Source organism: Scyliorhinus torazame, chromosome 13, assembly GCF_047496885.1.
Source record: "Scyliorhinus torazame isolate Kashiwa2021f chromosome 13, sScyTor2.1, whole genome shotgun sequence".
In the NCBI taxonomy this organism is placed as follows: domain Eukaryota; kingdom Metazoa; phylum Chordata; class Chondrichthyes; order Carcharhiniformes; family Scyliorhinidae; genus Scyliorhinus; species Scyliorhinus torazame.
Window position 1 is genome coordinate 224,209,876 of NC_092719.1, and position 21,059 is coordinate 224,230,934.

At 48.1% G+C, this 21,059-nt stretch overlaps 1 protein-coding gene across 3 annotated transcripts in view; it reads left to right on the plus strand.

The window, feature by feature from the left end:
- The window catches only part of LOC140388640 (uncharacterized), a 68,015-nt gene that overhangs the window by 15,905 nt on the left and 31,051 nt on the right, over positions 1-21,059 (plus strand). The window contains exons 2-6 of one of the 3 annotated variants that reach the window (XM_072473101.1): positions 2,418-2,527; positions 4,833-5,068; positions 6,548-6,615; positions 9,803-9,929; positions 14,248-14,349. In XM_072473101.1, coding sequence (XP_072329202.1) covers positions 4,851-5,068; positions 6,548-6,615; positions 9,803-9,929; positions 14,248-14,349 — 515 coding nt within the window. In that variant the 5' untranslated portion in view covers positions 2,418-2,527; positions 4,833-4,850. Of the gene's footprint in view, positions 1-2,417; positions 2,528-4,832; positions 5,069-6,547; positions 6,616-9,802; positions 9,930-14,247; positions 14,350-21,059 lie in introns of those variants that run through there. The other 2 variants (XM_072473100.1, XM_072473102.1) reach the window with 2 other exon arrangements.

Genomic DNA, 21,059 nt, shown 5'->3' on the forward strand with positions numbered 1-21,059 from the left:
GCTGGAATCTATCATTAAGGAGGAAATAGCGGGGCACCTGGAGGGAAATTGTCCCATTGGGCAGACGCAGCATGGGTTCACAAAGGGTAGGCTGTGTCTGACTAATTTGGTAGAATTTTTTGAAGACGTTACCAGTGCAGTAGATAACGGGGAGCCAATAGATGTGGTATATCTGGATTTCCAGAAAGCTTTTGACAAAAGGTTGCTGCATAAACTAAAGATGCATGGCATTGAGGGTAAAGTGGTAGCATGGGTAGAGGATTGGTTAACTAACAGAAATCAGAGAGTGGGGATAAATGGATGTTTCTCTGGTTGGCAACCTGTAACTAGTGGAGTCCCCCAAGGATCAGTGTTGGGCCCGCAGTTGTTCACAATTTACATAGACGATTTGGAGTTGGGGACCAAGTGCAATGTGTCAAAGTTTGCAGACGACACTAAGATGAGTGGTAAAGCAAAAAGTGCAGAGGATACCGGAAGTCTGCAGAAGGATTTGGATAGGTTAGGTGAATGGGCTAGGGTCTGGCAGATGGAATTCAATGTTGCCAAGTGTGAGGCTATCCATTTTGGGAGGAATAACAGCAGAATGGATTATTATTTAAACGGTAAGATGTTAAAACATGCCGCTGTGCAGAGGGACCTGGGTGTGCTGGTGCACGAGTCGCAAAAAGTTGGTGTGCAGGTGCAACAGGTGATTAAGAAGGCTAATCGAGTTTTGTCTTTCATTGCTAGAGGGATGGAGTTCAAGACTAGGGAGGTTATGCTGCAATTGTATAGGGTGTTGGTGTGGCCGCATCTGCAGTATTGTGTTCAGTTTTGGTCTCCTTACCTGAGAAAGGACATATTGACACTGGAGGGCGTGCAGAGGAGATTCACTAGGTTGATCCCAGAGTTGAGGGGATTAGATTATGACGAGAGGTTGAGTAGACTGGGACTGTACTCATTGGAGTTTAGAAGGATGTGGGGGGATCTTATTGAAACATATAAAATTATGAAGGGAATATATAGGATAGATGCGGGCAGGTTGTTTCCACTGGTCGGGGAAAGCAGAACTAGGGGGCATTGCCTCAAAATAAGGGGAAGTAGATTTAGGACCGAGTTTAGGAGGAACTTCTTCACCCAAAGGGTTGTGAATCTCTGGAATTCCTTGCCCAGTGAAGCAGTTGAGGCTCCTTCTTTAAACGTTTTTAAGAAAAAGATAGCTACCTTTCTAAAGAATAAAGGGATTCGGGGATATGGTGTTCGGGCCGGAGAGTGGAGCTGAGTCCACAAAGATCAGCCATGATCTCATTAAATGGTGGAGCAGGCTCGAGGGGCCAGATGGCCTACTCCTGTTCCTAGTTCTTATGTTCTTTATACGTTTCCCAGTCTTGGAATAGTACCATGGGATCTTTGGCAGCTATGGCCTCAGTCTGTTCAAATGGCACCTGCAGCAAGCTGGACTCACTCCGAACCACACTGAACGTAGCAGAGCCCACAGCAGTTTGTACACTGCAAGATCCCAAAAGCAGAAGGAGGCACACCTGCACCTGAATGGTTTAAATATCACCGCTCGAGAGTAACATTTGAACCTGTCACTGAATAAGTAGCACCTTTAAAGAAGACAGTCGATCATTTCCTTTGCTTTGTACTGATGTTCATTACCTGCCTTTAGCCAAAGGGACAGAGCCAGGAGTTGCAAGAAGCTGCCAGTCTGAGGGCAAGTTTCCCTGAGTAGCAGCAATTAACGTCTAATTAACATGAGGATAGAACCATCTACTGCATTAGTGATCCAGAGACACCAGTTCAAATTCCACCACAGCAGCTGCTTGGATTTTAGATTCAATTATTTAAATAAACCTGAAATAAAAGTGTGAATTTTGGTGATCGTGAAATGATCAGACTGTCATAAAGCCATGGGCTGGATTCTTTGCAGCCCCGCAGCAAAATCGCGTTTGGTGCCAGGGGGAGAATCAAAATTCACGACCGAATCGGGCCCGCCACCGCTCCGGCAATTCTCGTCCGTGATTTACGCCATTCCCAGAGGCCCTCCCAGCGCTACTCCGCTCCCAACTGGCCGTGTTCCCGGCGTGGCACTAATGTGGTATGGCCGGTCGGGACTCTCGCACAGCAGCTGCGGACTCAGTCCACGGCAGCCCTGGTGGGGGCTGGGGGGATCGAGCACCGGGGGGCCTTATGGGCGGCCACAGCAGCGATTGGGCCAGTCCAATGCAGTGGCGAGCGGCCGATCGGGGGGGTCTAGATTGTGCGTGTTAGTCCGCGGGCCGAGTCCTCCATGGCGCTCGGCGCAGCCGCTGTAGGCCGCTGCCGTGCGCATGCGCGGTCTTGAAACTGGAAGTATCAACAGCCAAAGCTGCATGAAGCTCCCCCGGTCCCTGCTAGCCCCCTGCAGGTAAGTGAATAGCCTCTTATTTTTGCAGGAAACTGGGGAATGAAGACCAGCGTTTTTACACCGGCGTAGCACATAGCCCCATTTTGGGAGAATCCAGCCCAATCCGTTTCACTTGACAAAAAGGGACTGCCTTTCAAAGTAACAGTATTTCTTCAGTCTCCTTTTCTGTCCCAAAGGAAAGGGTTTCCAAGCTGCAAATCCCTCTTGCTTTACAATATGATCCATTGTGCACATTGTGATATCAGACAATAGAAGAAAGCAATCAGAATGTTCAGGGGATGGGAGAATTGGATGACAAGGAGTGATTAAGCTGTGCATGGTCTCCCCGGAATAGTGAAGATTAAGAGGTGACAAGATTACCGATTCTTGGACTCTAAAGTCACTGGATAATACAGTGTAACAAGTTACCTCACCTCATGCGCAATAAAACCAAACGACATGGCCTATACTCAACGGTGGGAAATTCTAAACTAAACCGGGAAATTACATTTCAGAGAATTTCACCAATTGATGGGATAGGGAGGGGATTCTCCAAAATGGAGGCAGAGTGTCCACGCCGTCGTGAACGGCGTCGCGTTTCACAACGACGCGAAACGGGCGTGAGCACTACCGATTCTGGCCCCCTGTCAGCACTGGAGCAGTTCACGCCACTCCAGCTTCTCTTCCCGGCACCAACTGGGTGCCACGCCAACCTGCGCATGCGCAGTGGCGCTGCGGGACTTCCTCAACGCGCCGGCCCCGACACAACATGGGGAGGGGGTTCAAGGGCCGGTCGCGTAACAAAATAGGGCCGGGGCTGGAGAGGCCGGCCCGCCGATCGGTGGGCCCCGATCGCGGGCCAGACTCCATCGGAGGTCCCCCCCGGTGAAGGAGCCCCCCTCCTTCCCCCCCCCCCCCCCGACCCTGCGCGCAGAGTTCCCGCCGGCTGCGAGCAGGTGTGGACGGTGTCAGCAGGACTCTGCCGTTTCCGCGCGGCCGCTCGGCCCATCAAGGCCAGCGAATTGGCGGCCCGGCCGCAGACAGCGGCCCGCGACTGGTGCCGCGCTGGCGCAAATGGCTCCTCGGAGAATCGCATGTCGGCGTGGCGTGGCGCGGTTGCGGCGATTCTCAGGCCCGGCGCAGGGGTCAGAGAATCCAACCCAGGGTGTCCACGGAGTTGGTGCGAGCAACTACCATTGATTCATTCAAATGCAAATTATATAGGTTTTCAGAAAATATGTTCTATATATACTAGTTATATATGGGAGTAGTGTTGGGAACATTGAGGAATGGGTGACTTTGGATTTAAGGTTGCCGAAGCTTTCAATAAATTGAGAATATTTTGCTGGACTGCACCTTCCCAAGGCGCATGGTAGCATTGTGAATAGCACAATTGCTTCACAGCTCCAGGGTCCCAGGTTCGATTCCGGCTTGGGTCAGTGTCTGTGCGGAGTCTGCACGTCCTCCCCGTGTGTGCGTGGGTTTCCTCCCGGTGCTCCGGTTTCCTCCCACAGTCCAAAGATGTGCAGGTTAGGTGGATTGGCCATGATAAATTGTCCTTGGTGTCCAAAATTGCCCTTAGTGTTGGGTGGGGTTACTGGGTTGTGGGGATGGGGTGGAGGTGTTGACCTTGGGTGGGGGGCTCTTTCCAGGAGCCGGTGCAGACTCGATGGGCCGAATGGCCTCCTTCTGCACAGTAAATTCTATGAGAGTGTTTGATGGGAACAGTTTAGAGGAAGCTTTACTCTCTAACCCCGTGCTGTACCTGTCCTGGGAGTGTTTGATGGGGACAGTGTAGAGGGAGCTTTACTCTCTAACCCCGTGCTGTACCTGTCCTGGGAGTGTTTGATGGGGAAAGTATAGAGGGAGCTTTACTCTGTATCAAACCCCTTGCTGAACCTGTCCTGGGAGTGTTTGATGGGGGACAGTGTAGAGGGAGCTTTACCCTGTATCTAACCCCGTACTGTACCTGCCCTGGGAGTCTTTGATGGGGACAGTGTAGAGGGAGCTTTACTCTGTATCTAACCCCATGCTGAACCTGTCCTGGGAGTGTTTGATGGGGACAGTGTAGAGGGAGCTTTACTCTGTATCTAACCCCGTGCTGTACCTGTCCTGGGAGTGTTTGATGGGGACAGTGTAGAGGGAGCTTTACTCTGTATCTAACCCCGTGCTGTACCTGACCTGGGGGTGTTTGATGGGGACAGTGTAGAGGGAGCTTTCCTCTGTATCTAACCCCGTGCTGTACCTGTCCTGGGAGTGTTTGATGGGGACAGTGTGGAGGGAGCTTTACTCTGGATCTAACCTCAACTTCATGAGAACAGTATTTAAGTATTTTGTAAGATGTCAGTATGTTCTGCATTTAAAAAATTAATATTAAAACAACGTCGAACATAATATTCCTTCAGCTCTCTTTGCTCAGTCGTACTTTAATTTTGTTACTAATATTTTAGTTCACTTCCTGAAGCTGTACAGATCGGTTTGAATGGAGAATACAGTAACGTCTAAACCTTCGTCAAGACGTGGCCGCCAGGCTTACTTACAACCAGAAGAGGCAAAACGACGGCGCCTGGAACGCTACCGTTTGCGGAGAAAACAGATGGTTAATATTGGTGCGCAAAGTGGAAGTTGGCAGCAGCTGAAATTGGAATTGGGCTTCAAGTCAGATGATTCTTTGGCTAAATTTCTATTGGATTATTACAGGTCATGTATTTGCACATATTTGGATGCAATTTTACTAAATGGGAACAAAGCCCCATAGCGAGCGGGTTTCGCCGTTTGTTTCCTGGCACTCGCAGAACTGAGAAACACAAGGCGATAAATCGGAACTCACATTTCAGAAGGAGTCTCAATGCGGAACTTAGCCCTGTTTTGTGCACTGAGAAGCTCTGTTCACCGGAACTCCTCAGTCTCGTGAGAGATTGGGATGCAATTTTAAAATGGTGTCCCAATCTCCAAGGCTCTCAAAGTGACCCCCGACCCCCCACAACCACCCCTCACCAACACCCATGCAGGCCACCCCAGCCCGATTGCACCTGCGCAAAAAATGCCAACTTGTAACCTTGGCAGTGCCACCCAGGCACCCTGACAGTGCCACCTGGGCACCCTGGCAGTGCAGGCTGGCACCCTGGCAGTGCCACCTGGGCACCCTGGCAGTGCAGGCTGGCATCCTGGCAGTGCCACCCGGGCACCCAGCAGTGCAGGCTGGCATCCTGGCAGTGCCACCTGGGCACCCTAGCAGTGCAGGCTGGCACCTTGGCAGTGCCACCCGGGCACCCAGCAGTGCAGGCTGGCACCCTGGCAGTGCCACCCGGGCATCCTGGCAGTGCAGGTTGGCATCCTGGCAGTGCCACCTGGGCACCCTGGCAGTGCAGGCTGGCACCCTGGCAGTGCCACCTGGGCACCCTGGCAGTGCAGGCTGGCATCCTGGCAGTGCCACCCGGGCACCCTGGCAGTGCCACCCGGGCACCCTGGCAGTGCCACCCGGGCATCCTGGCAGTGCAGGCTGGCACCCTGGCAGTGCCACCCAGGCACCCTGGCAGTTCAGGCTGGCACCCTGGCAGTGCCACCCGGGCATCCTGGCAGTGCAGGCTGGCACCCTGGCAGTGCAGGCTGGCACCCAGGTACATGGGTAGCAGCAGAAGTGCAGGGTACCACCCTGCCCAAACGGCAAGCACCTGGGGGCCTTCGATCCCCTGGGAGACCCCCAGGAGTGCCATTCCATTTGGTCCCCATTTGTGGAGACCAGTATTGAATGGCGCTCGCCCAAGGTCTCCGAGTTGAAGGAGATTGATCCCACGCCTCGGGAATCTGCACATTAAAGTGAGACTAGCTGTGTTGCTTTAATATGTTGATTTGCGAAAAAGTGATAATGCCTGCAACGGGCGTGATTTAGATCACAGCGTCTTGTGAGATCGTGATAGATATTGCGAGGCATTGAGAGTCGGGTAGATGCCGGGAAACACGGTCTCCCGGCTTCTATCGGCCACGCTGCAAGCTGCTTTTCGGGCACAGTGTGGCCATTAAATTGCGCCCAAATTGTTTTGATATCGTCTTCAACATGCTTCAGTTTTATCATTATGGAAGTGTTTTAAACCAACTTCAGGAAGTAAAAGTCACTGGATAATGAAACATGGCAATTATTTATTTGAAAATGAACTTGTCTATTTTTAATCCCTGTAGATCCCATAGCGGGTCCCTGAAGTTCCATTCAGATCCAAAAGCAAAGACAGAAGTTGTTCACCACAAAAGTTAGTAATTACAAATGTATATACCGATTGACATATGTCCTGTACTACATGCTATTTAAACCTCCCTGTGCGAGATTCTTGAAAATTCATTCACTTGCAAGGCCTGCATTTATTGCACAATCCGAATAGCCCATTTGAAAGTAGTTGTGAGCTGCCTTGTGAACCTCTGCAGTTCATCTGATGTAAGTACAGTTATAGTGCACTTTGGGCAGGGTAGCACAGCGGTTAGCACTGTTGCTTCAGAGCACCAGGGTCCCAGGTTCGATTCCCGGCGTGGGTCAGTGTCTGTGTGGAGTCTGCACGTTCTCCCCGTGTCTGCGTGAGTTTCCTCCGGTGCTCCGGTTTCCTCCCACAAGTCCCAAAAGATGTGCTTGTTAGGTGAATAGGACATTCTGAATTCTCCCTCTGTACCCGAACAGGCGCTGGAATGTGGCGACTAGGGGATTTTCACAGTAACTTCATTGCAGAGTTAATGTAAGCCTACTTGTGGCACTAATAAAGATTATTATTATTAAGAGAGTTCCAGGATTTTGACCCAGTGACAGTGATGGAATGGCAATATTGTTCCAAGCCAAGCCGGTTAGTGACTTTGAGAAGAACTTGCAGATAGTGGTATTCCCATACGTTTCCTGCCCTTGTCCTTCTATAGATAATAATATTATAATAATCGCTTATTCTCACAAGTAGGCTTCAATGAAGTTACTGTGAAAAGCCCCTAGTCGCCACATTCCGGCACCTGTTTGGGGAGGCTGGTACTGGATGGTACAAGTAATGGATTTGGAGAATGGATTAAGCTGTGGATACTTAAAAAAAAGATTAGGCAGAGGCATTAGTATCCATATGTTAAAATTCAGGAGTTAAGGAAGACTGCCAACCAGAGGGCTAGAGATGATCAAATTATTGTCTTCAGTAAGGTAGGACCAATCTAGAAAGCAGCTTACCTCGGGTCAGTTGTAGGAAAGAGACTAGAATCTTTGCTGAAAGATTAAATAATAAATCATCCAGTGACAGACAATATAATAAAATATCATCAGCTAAAAGGAAATTCACATTTACCCAACATTCTGAAATAATTAAAAGAGTAGTTAGGGATAATATAGTGTTTGTGATATACACGGGTTTCTAGAAGGCCTTTGAGAAGGTCCCACATGAGAGCAGCATTGTAAAGGTCAGCGCATGTGGAGTCAGGTAACTGGTAACAGAATGGATAGGAAGGATGTGAAGGCATTAAAGAGAGTGCAGAAAACATTCACAAATGGGTTCCAGGGATGAGGGGCTGTCGTTAGGTAGGTAGATTGGAGACGCTCGGGCTCTTCCCTTAAGACAAGGTTGAGAAAAGATTAGTGATAGGGGTGTTCAAGTTCATGAGGGGTGTGACAGAGTCTGAAGCGAGTAAACCTGTTCTCATTGATAGAAGGATCAGCACTAGAACGCACCGATTCAGGTTGATTGGCAAAGAAACCCCAAAGGTGGATAGCCTCCTCCTGTGGTTCTGTGATTTTTCATTAATGGTGATCACAAAGCTCTCAGATTTTGGTACAAATCCAGCTGGGATCAGTGTTCCTGGGAGAGAAGCCTGTCACCCGAATCCAGACTGGCTCTATATGTAACTCCTGTTCAACAGCAGTTTGAAGGTAAGAAACGTAAGTGTTGGAGAGGAGCAAAGGGATCTGGAAATACAGATATATAAATCACTACAAATGGCAACACATGCAGATGAGGAGTACAAGCATTCCTTTCAACTTACAGGAACTATTTGATGAGGTGAATAAAAGACAAAAGCAGGACGGTTACATTTATATACAACCCTGATTGGACAACACTCGGAGAACAGTGTACAGTTCTGATCTCCATACTACAAGAAGGATATTGAATATTGGAGAAAGTGCAGAAAAATATTACATGTTGTTTTCAAAACGAGGACACTCCAGTATAAGGAAAGTCTGAGCAGAGAGAGGTCTTTGCTCTGGAAACGAGAAAACTAAGAATCTGATGGAGTGTACAATAAGAACGACTAAGCACTTTGAGTAGTAAAAGAGACAGTCGGCATTGAGTACACTATAGAGATGGTAGAGATTGGTATGCTATATGGAACACTAGGGAATGTATTGTCAAGGATAGTAGATACTGATGTTGTGGGCCAGGGTTTAGAAATTCCAAAGTATATTATGAAGTCCACCTGACTTACAACCTTTACGTTGAATTTCAGGTGTGAGCTTCAGGTGTGATTCATCAGTCTTCCTAGACATTTTAATCAAAACAAGCAACAAGCTACATTCTAAGAACTTAGTTAACATATCTATATAAACACACAGCAAGAATTTTTATCAATTACAAACATAAAGACACCACCCAGCTACAGTAATCTATGTATAACACTTAATGCATTCCCCCTTAACTGTTCCAATTCAAAAACAAGATCCACTGAACAAAAGCCCCAATTCAAGGGTGTGGTCAAGCACTCTGCATTCTCACTTGAATGAGACTGGCTTTCCCTGAATATATCTTTTAAGTTACCAAACCTGTTTAATTCTGGAACAGTTTTTAAAATGAAAATAGAGAGAGACAGGCCAAAACACTTCTTTCTCCTTGAGTCCACAGCAGTCAAACTGAAAATGAAACTAAAAACAGCTCACAGCCACAGCCCAGCTCCACCCACACAATGACATCACTGAAGCCATGTGATAAGACAACAGCTTTTCTTAAAGGGACATTCATATGACACTGAGGGTACCGTAAGGAATGACAGGTCCTTCTGAACACTGGAAGTCTGAAATTAAAGTCAAAAATGCAGGAGAAACTGAGCAAAATGTCATCAACCTGAAACATTGAGCTGGATTCTTTCGCCCCGCCCGTCGCAAGAATGCCAAGGGCGAGAGGCGGACAATGGAGACATCCATTGACCTCGGGCGGGATTCTCCGGTCACCTGGTGGACGTGGCCAAAGAATCCCGCCCATTAACTCTGTTTCTCTCCACAGATTCTGCCTGACTTGCTGGGTTTCTCCAGCACTTTTTGTTCTTATTAAAGTTGATGCTATGAGTACTGTTGAAGACAGAAAGCCCTGTATGTTCTATGACTTGCAATAAATTATCTGCACAGCAATAAACACTTTCATTGAAAGGATTGCTTGAACAGATCAGTGTATATAGTTACGCAGGATGTTTCTGATTGTTTTATCTTGCTAGGGAAAAATGAAAGCAGTAATACGTCATCTACATCCTCCTTTGAAACCCAAAGTGAACAGCGAATCCGATCTTCACTGATGATAACTTTTCCTCAGATAACTACTCCGCAATTACTGTCGACTGTTGGGTATGTTTCTCTGTAAATCAACTGGGCGTTAATACGGAATAATGATTAATACACAATGCTGGCAAGAATGTTTTGTGTCCGTTGAAGGAATGTTGGCGTTGCTGGCTGTGCCACCATTTATTCTCCATCACTAATTGCCCTTAAGAAGGTGATATTGAGCTGCTGCAGTTGCAGAGGTGCAGGTACACCCACAGTGCTGTTAGGGAGGGAGTTCCAGGATTTTGGCCCAGCGACAATGAAGGAACTGATATATTTCCAAGTCAGGATGGTGAGTGGCTTGGCGAGAAACCTGCAGGTGGTGGTCCCAGATGTGTGTCATCTGTCCTTCTAAGTTATAGAGGTTGTGGAATAGGGAAGATGTTGTGGAAGGAGGCTTGGTGAGTTGCTGCAGTGAATTTCATAGATGGTACACACTGGTGTCACTGCGCGATGGTGGAGAGAATGAGTGATTATTGTGGTGGATTGGGTGCCGATCTAATGTGTAGCGTTGATGATGTTGAACTTCTTGAGTGTTGTTGGAGCTGCACTCACCCTGGCAATTGGATGCCATGATATTCCTGACCTGTGCTTTGTAGATGGTGGACAGGATTTGGGGAATCATGAGGTCAGTTACTTTCTGCAGAATTCCCAGCCTCTGACCTGCTCTTGCACCCACAGTATTTATATGGCCAGTCCAGTTCAGTTTTTGGTCAATGGTAACCTCCAGAAGGGAATTCAGCAATGGAAATGCCATTGAATGTCAAGGGAGATGATTCAATTCTCTCTTTTTGGAAATGGTCATTGTCTGGTATGTGTGGCATGAATGCTACTTGTCACATATCAGCCCAAGCCTGAATGTTGTCCAGGCCTTGCTGCATATAGGCACGGACTGGTTCAGCATCTGAGGAGTCGCATATGTTGCTGAAAATAATGCAATCATTAGCAAACATCCCCACTTCTGACCTTATGGCAGAGGGAAGGTTATTGATGAAGCAGCTGAAGTTGTGTGAGGAGTTCCTGCAGTGATCTCTCAGGACTGAGATTATTAACCTCCAACAACCACAACCAAAAGCCTTTGAGATAGGCATGACTTCAACCAGCAGAGAGTCTTTCCCCTGATTCCCATTGACTCCAGATTCGCTATGATTCCTTGATGTCACACTTGGTCAAATGCTGCCTCGTTATCAAATGAAGTCACTCTCGTCACACCTCTGGAGTTCAGCTCTTTTGTCCAATTTTAGGTCAAGGCTGTAACGGTAGCATTGTGGATAGCACAATTGCTTCACACCTCCAGGGTCCCAGGTTCAATTCCCGGCTTGGATCACTGTCTGTGCGGAGTCTGCACATCCTCCCCGTGTGTGCGTGGGTTTCCTCCGGGTGCTCCGGTTTCCTCCCACAGTCCAAAGATGTGCAGGTTAGGTGGATTGGCCATGCTAAATTGCCCTTAGTGTCCAAAATTGCCCTTCGTGTTGGGTGGGGTTACTGGGTTATGGGGATAGTGGAGGTGTTGACCTTGGGTAGGGTGCTCTTTCCAAGAGCCGGTGCAGACTCGATGGGCCGAAGGCCTCCTTCTGCACTGTAAATTCTTTGATGAATTCAGGAGCTGAATGGACCTGGCGGATTCAAACTGAGTGTCAGTGAGCAGGTTATTACACCACTTGACAGTAGTGTCGATGACTTTTGTTAATAACCAAGAGTAGACTCATGGGGCGGTAATTGGCCGGGTTGGACTTGTCCTGGGTTTTGTGAACAGGCCATACCTGATCAATTGTCCATAAGGCTGGCAGATTCCAGTGTTGTAGCTGTACTGGAACAGCTTGGCTAAGGGCATGGCTCATTCTGGAGCATAAGTCCTCAGTACTATTGCTGGAATATTGTCAAGACCATAGCCCTTGACGCATTCGATGCCTTCAACCAATTTTTTGATTTCATGGGGAGTGAATTGAATTGGATGAAGACTGACATCTGTGATGCTGGGACCTCCGGAGGAGACCGAGACGGAGCATCCACTCGGCACTTCTGGCTGAAGATTGTTGCAAATATTTCAGCCTTATCTTTTGCACTGATGTGCTGGGCTCCTCCATCATTGGGCAGCAGAATTCTCCGTTGGATCCTCCGGTCCGCCGGCAGCGTACCCACGCCCGATGGCGTGGGGTGGCCACAATGGAAAACCCCATTAGCCGGCTGCGGGAACAGAGAATCCTCCGTGCCGGTAAAAGTTGCAGGCGGACCGGAGATTCCCGCCTGCGATATTCTTGGAGCCTCTTCCCCCAGTGATTTGATTCATTGTCCACCACCATTCATGACTGGATGTTGCTGACAGGTACTCAAGGACTACTCTCTCTAGATGTTCATCATGAGAGTCCAGTCTTTTGAGTGACGGTTTTACCATGGAAATGAGTTAGACTCTGTTGTCACCTGTATTTGAATGAAATGAAATGAAAATCACTTATTGTCACAAGTAGGCTTCAAATGAAGTTACTGTGAAAAGTCCCGAATCGCCACATTCCGGCGCCTGTTCGGGGAGGCTGGTACGGGAATTGAACCGTGCTGCTGGCCTGCCTTGGTCTGCTTTAAAAGCCAGCTGTTTAGCCCAGTGTGCTAAGCCAGCCCCTCAGTATTTCCAGAAGATCAGGCTGAATTGTGTTCAGAAGCACAGTGCACATTTGATTTTCCTCATTTCCAACCACCTCCTCCCCCCACTCGTGTGTTGAAGCTGTTTGCAGAGTCAGCTGTTGTCAGGCTGTGTTCATTTGTTAAGCATAGGCTGGGGACTCCAATTTCTGGGGCGGGATTCTCCGCAATCGGCGCGATGTCCGCCGACCGGCGCCAAAAACGGCGCGAATCAGTCCGGCATCGCGCATCCCCAAGGGTGCAGAATTCTCTGCATCTTGAGGGGTCGAGCCTTCACCTTGAGGGGCTCAGTCCGAGCCGGACTGATTTCCGCCCCGCCAGCTGGCGCAGAAATAACTTCGCCGGGTGACGCATGGGCGGGAGCGTCTGCGGCCGCTCACGGCATCCCCGCGCATGCGCAGTGGAGGGGGTCTCTTCCGCCTCCGCCATAGTGAAGACCATGGCGAAGGCGGAAGGAAAAGAGTGCCCCCACGGCACAGGCCCGCCCGCGGATCGGTGGGCCCCGATCGTGGGCCAGGCCACCGTGGGGGCACCCGCCGGGGCCAGATCGGCCCGCGCCCCCCCAGGACCCTGGAGCCCGCCCACGCCGCCTTGTCCCGCCGTTCGAAAGGTGGTTCAATCCACGCCGGCTGGCGTGGGTTGACAGCGGCGGGACTTCGGCCCATCGCGGACCGGAGAATCGCCGGGGGTGGGCCTGCCGACCGGCGCGATTTCCGCCGATCGGCGCGGCGCGATTCCCGCCCCCGCCGAATCTCCGGTGGCGGAGAATTCGGGACACGGTGGGGGCGGGATTCACGCCGGCCCCCGACGATTCTCCGAATCGCGCCCCTGATGTGTAGCCGGGCACTTCCCTCAGTTTTTGGGAGTTTCCCTAATCCACTACCAGCAGTAAAACCTGGCCACACCAGGACAAATCTGCCAGGTTCCTTCGATGGCTGCGGAATGCACCTCTTTGCGTGGAGCCTGTCTCCCTCCTGCATTGACTTCAATAGCTCAGAAATAACTTGTAGCGTCTTCTCCCTGCCGACCATATCAACCGTTCTTTTCCTTTCTCTCTTTTTCTTCTGAGCCAGAAGCTTTGAGCTGACAAGCCTATTTACTGTTAGCAAAACTGTTCTTACCCTATGTTTCCAGATGTGAGAATTTTGCACCTTGCTCTGTCAGTCCACTGACTAGCCCAGGCTTGTTGATAGGCAGAATTTGGAGGAGTCACATGACTTCCTTCATTTTTACATGGAGTTTAAATATACAGTCCAAAACATAATCTTATAAACTGCATAATTGTAACTCTGGGCAGCGCAATCCTTAATTAAAAGCAACTTTTGTTATGATTACTCGATTGCACAAGGGTGCATGACATTGACAGGACAATGCCTTTGTTTGATAATGTTTAGTGACTATAGAAATTGTTGGAGCATGTGTTTTCCTGGATGAAGGCTAATTTGTATCGTGAGGATGATTATCTCATTGATGAGATTTGCATTCTAGTATGAGTGGGTGAGATCAAGGAGGAATGAGAGTTTTTAAAATTGAGACTTTGTCAGGCCAGGAGAAATGCAAGTCAGTGAACATAAGCAATAGTCAAATGGGATTTGGTGTGAGTTCAGCTGGCACGTTACAACACTGCTCGAGTCAAACTGATATTGTTGCATTTGAAGTTCCTTGCATATCTTCAGTGTACTACAAGATATATTTGTTGTTCCAGTTCATCCACTGTTGACAGTGACACAGACACAGATCATGACAAACAGAGTTTGGAGCTCATGGGAGATTCTGAAGATACGTCTAAATATCTTCTGCCAGACAAGTAGGTATATTTATCTGCATAATTTTTGTTTTAATCATTCATGGGGTGTGAGCATTAATGGAAAGCCAAAATACCCATCCCTATTCCAAGCTCACAGGAACATGCAATCCATATTCATTAACATCTGCAGAAGACACTGGAGATGCTCAGGCTGGGCAGAATCTATTGAGATAGAAGTAAAGTTTCAGGTCCATGATCATTCATCTGAATTATTCAATCCATTGTTTGAAACATCAACATGCACAGTTGCTGCCTGATGTGTTGGGTATTTTAAATCTGTTTCACGTCAGCTTTTCAGCATTCCAATATTTTGCTTTTGTCAAAAGTGGTGCTTATGCCTTCCTGGGATACTGATTCACAAACACAAGGCAGTCTCCAATATCTGCTCCCCAGCCACCCCTGTCTGCCTCAATCCAATGGATATTCTCTCTTCGCCTTTGGAGAGCATAACAACTGAGCATCATAACAACTGAGCATCATCTTGACCTCACCTGACGTTCAGTCAGACACACTTTTCAGAGAACTACAAAATAAATGGGAGATTTTTATAAAAATCTTCCTCCTTGCCCACCTACCCATATCCTGGAGGCACCGACATCAACACAACCCTGTACATCTTTGAGATCGGTGAATTAACCGCCAGAGTTTGTTTTCACTAATATGGTGCGAGGTTCAACCCTTTAAGGCCACTGTTTCAGGTATCGGTCTGGGTTATCTGACTTTTTTACGTCAGAGGCCTCATTTCAATGTTTTCATCTCTCAAGGGGCTGAGCAGCAAATTTTGGAAAGGTAAGTTTTGGCATAACCTGAAGCGTGATTTTTTAAAAAAGTTGAGCTTTGAAGAAAATAAACAACTTGCTAAGCAACAAATAAAAAAACAATGTCAAAGAAATATATTGATCATTTAAAAAAATGAGTAATTAATAAAGAGGGCCACTGGAGTGAGTTCCAGTTACTTGTCTCACACCCTGTCTCAGGATACTCACTCACTTATGCCCATGTTTTGATATGGAAGGTGGGAATTGCCAGGCTTCCCAAATCCCAGAGGGAAACTTGGACAAGCTATCACAGCCATTTGTAATTTGTATTTTATTATGATAAGATATCTGCACTAAAGTTACGAGCACAAATATCAAACCAATTTTGAAGATTTCAAATACTAAATTTAAACATTTATTGAAAAAGAAAGAAAACTTAGACACTAAGGATTACATTCACGCAGTTATCAGTAGTTCTACAAACATTTTCCAAGAGTATCTGCTTAGTTTAACTCAAAGTTAAATTCCTTTTTAGGCCACTGTACTCAGATTTTCTCTGTAAAATTCCAGTAAAATGGCCACAAACGACTGTTGTTACACGGGAAATATTTCAGTCTTCGCCCTCTCTCATTCAATACTGGAAACCAAAGCTTGTATGAAAACCTTGCAGACACAACAGTTGTCTTCCCTGAGGGTGGCTGCAGGCTGCTTTCTTCACAGGCCTGTTTCACACATGTTCTTCAGGGTCTCATGACCAAACTATTACAGTACAGTCTTCAATCAATCTTTAAATGTGTGTTCCCTCTTCCTTCTTTTAAAAAAAAATGTTTTTACATCCATTTTGAAGTTTCCTTTCGCAAAATATATAAATGTTTTATGTTATTTTTTGACTCCAACTTTTGGGTAAATATAACAACAATACTTTGCTTTATTCACTTACCATCTCTGCAAATTAAAACAAAGATCATTTTTGAGTTGTGGGCATCACTGGTTAGGGCAGCATTTATTGCCCATCCTCAATTGCCCTTAAGAAGGTGGTGGTGAGATGCCTCCTTGAACTGTGGCAGCCATGTGGGGTAGGCACGCCTACTGTGCTGGTAGGGAGGGAGTTCCAGGATTTTGACCCAGCGACAGTGAAGGATGGTGAGTGACTTGGAGGAGAACCTGCAGGTGGTGGTCTTCCTGTGTGCCTGTTGCCCTTGTCCTTCGAGATGGTAGTGGCCATACATTTGGAAGGCAGTGTCTGAGGATCCTGGGAGGGTTGCAGCAGTACATCTTGTAAATGGTATACACTGCTGCAACTGTTCGTTGATAGTGGAGGGAGTGAATGTTTGTGGGAGGGGTGCCAACCAAGTGGGCTGTTTTGTCCTGGATTGTGTTGAGCTTCTTGAATTTTGTTGGAGCTGCACTCAACACACTCCTGACACGTGCATTGTAGATGGTGGACAGGCTTTGGGGGTAAATAGGTAAGTTATTCTCCACAGGATTCCTAGCCTATGACCTGCTCTTGTAGCCACGGTATTTATATGGCTAGTCCAGTTTGGTTTCTGGTCAATGATAACGCCCTCAGGATGTTGGTAGTGGGGGGATTCAGCTGACCTGATGATGGAGAGATGGTCATCAGTGAAGCAGCTGAAGATGGTTCAGCCAAGGACACTACCCTGGAATTGAGGTTATTGATCTCCAACCACCACAATCATCTTCCTTTATGCCGGGTATGACTCCAAGCACCGGAAGGGTTTCCCCCTGATTCCCATTCACTCCAATTTTGCAAGGGCTCCTTGATGCCACACTCGGTCAAATGCTGCCTTGATGTCGAGGGCAGTCACTCTCACCTCACCTCTGGCATTCAGCTCATTTGTCTATGTTTGAACCAAGGCTGGAATGAGGTCAGGAGCTCAGCGACCTGGCGGAACCCAAACTGAGCGTCCGTGAGCAGGTTGTTGTGTTAAGTGCCACTTGATAGCACTGCAGATGATCCCCTTCCATCACTTTGCTAATGTTTGAGAGTAGACTGATAGGGCGGTATTGGGTTGGATCTGTCATTTTGTGTGCAAGACACACCTGAGCAATTTTCCACATTGCCGGGTAGATGCCAGTGTCGTAGCTGTGCTGGAACAGCTTGGCTAGGGTGCGCCAAGTTCTGAAGCACAAATCTTCAGTACTATTCCCGGGATATTATCAATCCAGTTTCATTTCTTTCATTGTCTTTGTAGCAGTTGGACACAACTGAGAGGCTTGCTAGGTCATTTCAAAGGGCATTTAAGAGTCAGCTGCATTGTTGTTGGTCTGACGTCAGGTGTAGGCCAGACCAGGTAAGGACGGCAGATTTCCTTTCCTAAAGCACATTAGTGAACCAGATGGGTTTTTATAACAATTGACAAAGAACTGAACATCATGTGAATACATTGGCACCTTATTCGCGGGCCTTCCCGCCAGGAGCCCCCCCCCCCCCCCCAGCTTACTGAACATTCAGCGCGTACCGGCATGCTGTCACACCAGTGCAACTTTCAATAGATGTATAAAATCTAAACCTGGCGACCTCAGCTCCGAAGGTGAAATTGGTGGTGGCGCCCAGGTCGGCATTACCCTCTGGGTACCCTATTGCAGAGGGGGCACCAAAGAGTGCGCGGGAGCTAGATAAGTGCCACTCCGGGCCGGGAGAGGGCAGGGGGTTGTGTCTCAGCATTTTGGGGTTGGGGGGGTGAGTGTTGCTCGCAGACATCAGCTGACCTTCACTGCTTTGGTCCTCCAGGTCTCAAGGGATCTGGCGGCTGGTGTGCTTGGTTTCGCTTCTTGGGTCCCCCTTGTTGGGCTTTAGTCATTTTTCCGCTGAGGGATTGCCTTTCTAGTGTGGCAGGTTGGTGGGAGTGGGTGCAATCACTGGATCAGCATAGGGGGCGACTGTGAGGTCCATGGGTGGAATCCTGTGAAATGCCAGGCTGCATGAGAAGAGTGGGGGACACTGACAAGAGATGTTGAGGAGCTACATGAGAACAGAAGGCCCTCACACGGGGGAAGAATGAGTGCAGTCCAAATGAACCCCCAACCCTCAGCTACAAAGTTCATCCTCAGGGCATGAGTTGTCTGGAAGGGAAAAGCCACTGGTATTGAAGGTCACGTCATCGGAATAATGTCAGAATGGCTGGCTGTTCCAGGTCCGAGGCTTGTTTAATCGCAGCCCATGAGAGCTGGGAAATGGGGGTGCAATCTACGGCTGAAGGTGACTGCAAATTGCTATCTCAACATGAATCAGGTGTGTCTCGCCTGCCACATGGGGAAGCCAGTTGCTTGATCAGTTCCTGGACACGTCCTTGATGAGTCAGTTGTGCCAATGTAGTTAGCCCTGCAATGCTTGAGTGTGCCACTGAATAGTGCCCAGTGGTTAACTTTTGGGAACATAAAACAGTACAGCACAGAACAGGCCCTTCGGCCATCGATGTTGTGCCAAGCTTTGTCTGAAACCAAGATCAAGTTATCCCACTCCCTGTCATTCTGGTGTGCTCCAAGTGCCTATCCAATAACCGCTTGAAAGTTCCGAAAGTGTCCGACTCCACTATCACAGCAGGCAGTCCATTCCACACTCTAACCACTCTCTGAGTAAAGAACCTACCTCGGACATCCCTCCTATATCTCCCACCCCGAACCTTATAGTTATGCCCCCTTGTAACAGCTACATCCACCCGAGGAAATAATCTCTGAACGTCCACTCTATCTATCCCCCTCATCACCTTATAAACCTCTATTAAGTCGCCTCTCATCCTCTTTCGCTCCAATGAGAAAAGCCCTAGCTCCCTCAACCTTTCCTCATAAGACCTACCCTCCAATCCAGGCAGCATCCTGGTAAATCCCCTTTCCAATGCTTCCTATAATGAGGTGACCAGAACTGCACACAATACTCTAAATGTGGTCTCACCAGGGTCCTGTACAGTTGCGGTTCTTAAACTCAACCCCCTGTTAATAAACGCTAACACACTAAAGGCCTTCTTCACGGCTCTATCCACTTGAGTGGCAACCTTCAGAGATCTATGGACATGAACCCCAAGATCTATCTGTTCCTCCACATTACTCAGAACCCTGCTGTTGACCCTGTAATCCGCATTCAAATTTGTCCTACCAAAATGAATCACCTCGGACTTATCAGGGTTAAACTCCATCTGCCATTTTTCAGCCCAGCTCTGCATCCTATCAATGTCTCTTTGCAGCCTACAACAGCCCTCCACCTCATCCACTACTCCACCAATCTTGGCCCACCCTTCAGCCCCCTCCTCCAAGTAATTGATAAAAATCACAAATAGCAGAGGACCCAGCACTGATCCCTGTGGTACACCGCTGGTAACTGGTCTGCAGTCGGAAAATTTTCCATCCACCACCCCTCACCCTCTGTCTTCTATGTGATAGCCAATTACTTATCCAATTGGCCAAATTTCCCTCTATCCCACACCTCCTTACTTTATTCATGAGCCGACCATGGGCAACCTTATCAAACACCTTACTGAAATCCATGTATACGACATCAACTGCTCTACCTTCATCTACACACTTAGTTACCTCCTCAAATAATTCAATCAAAGTTGTGTGGCAAGACTTATTCTTCACGAATCCGTATCGACTATCCCGGATTAAGCTGCATCTTTCCAAATGGTCATTAATCCTATCCCCCAGGACCCTTTCCAGTAACTTACCGACCACCGAAGTAAGACTAACCGGCCTATAATTACTAGGGTCATTCCTATTCCCTTTCCAGAACAGAGGAACAACATTCGCCACTCTCCAGTCCTTTGGTACTATCCCCGTGGACAGTGAGGACCCAAAGATCAAAGCCAAAGGCTTTGCAATCTCATCCCTTGCCTCCCAAAGAATCCAAGGATATATCCCATCTGGCCCAGGGGACTTGTCGACCCTCAGGTTTTTCAAAATTGCTAATACATCTTCCCTCAGAACATCTACCTCCTCCAGCCTACCCGCCTGAATCACACTCTCATCCTCAAGAACATGGCCCCTCTCCTTGGTGAACACTGAAGAAAAGTATTCATTCAACGCCTCTCCTATCTCTTCTGATTCCATGCACAAGTTCCCACTACTGTCCTTGACCGGCCCTAACCTCACCCTGGTCATTCTTTTATTTCTCAGTTTAAGAGTAAAAAGCCTTGGGGTTTTCCTTGATCCGACCCGCCAAGGACTTCTCATGCCCCCTCCTAGCTCTCCTGAGCCCTATTTTTAGCTTATTCCTTGCTACTTTGTAACCCTCAAGCGACCCAACTGAACCTTGTTTTCTCATTCTCCACATCTCTATTACTATTTGGAGGCCGATAGAAAACTCCTAACAACGTGACCGCTCCTATCCTATTTCTAACTTCAGCCCATATTACCTCAGTAGGTAGATCCCCCTCGAACTGCCTTTCTGCAGCCGTTAAACTATCCTTGATTAACAATGCTACTCCTCCACCTCTTTTACCACCTTCCCTACTCTTACTGAAACATCTATACCCCGGAACTTCCAACAACCATTCCTGTCCCTGTTCTAACCATGTCTCCGTAATGGCCACAACATCGTAGTCCCAAGTACCAATCCATGCTCCAAGTTCACCTACCTTATTCCGGATGCTCCTTGCATTAAAGTAGACACACTTCAACCCACCTTCCGGCCTGCCGGTACACTCCTGTGACCTTGATACCCTCCTCAGTACCTCACTACTCTCAACACTGGCTTCTGGACTACAGCTCGTTTTCCCATCTCCCTGACAAATTAGTTTAAACCCCCCTGAAGAGCCATAGCAAATTTTCCTCCCAGGATATTGGTGCCCCTCTGGTTCAGGTGCAAACCGTCCTGTTTTGTACAGGTCCCACCTTCCCCAGAATGTGCTCCAATTATCCATGTAACACCAAGGTTTATACCCATCTCTCCATGACAGAGAGGTGACACGTGCTGCCCCTAATGCAAAGCGGGAG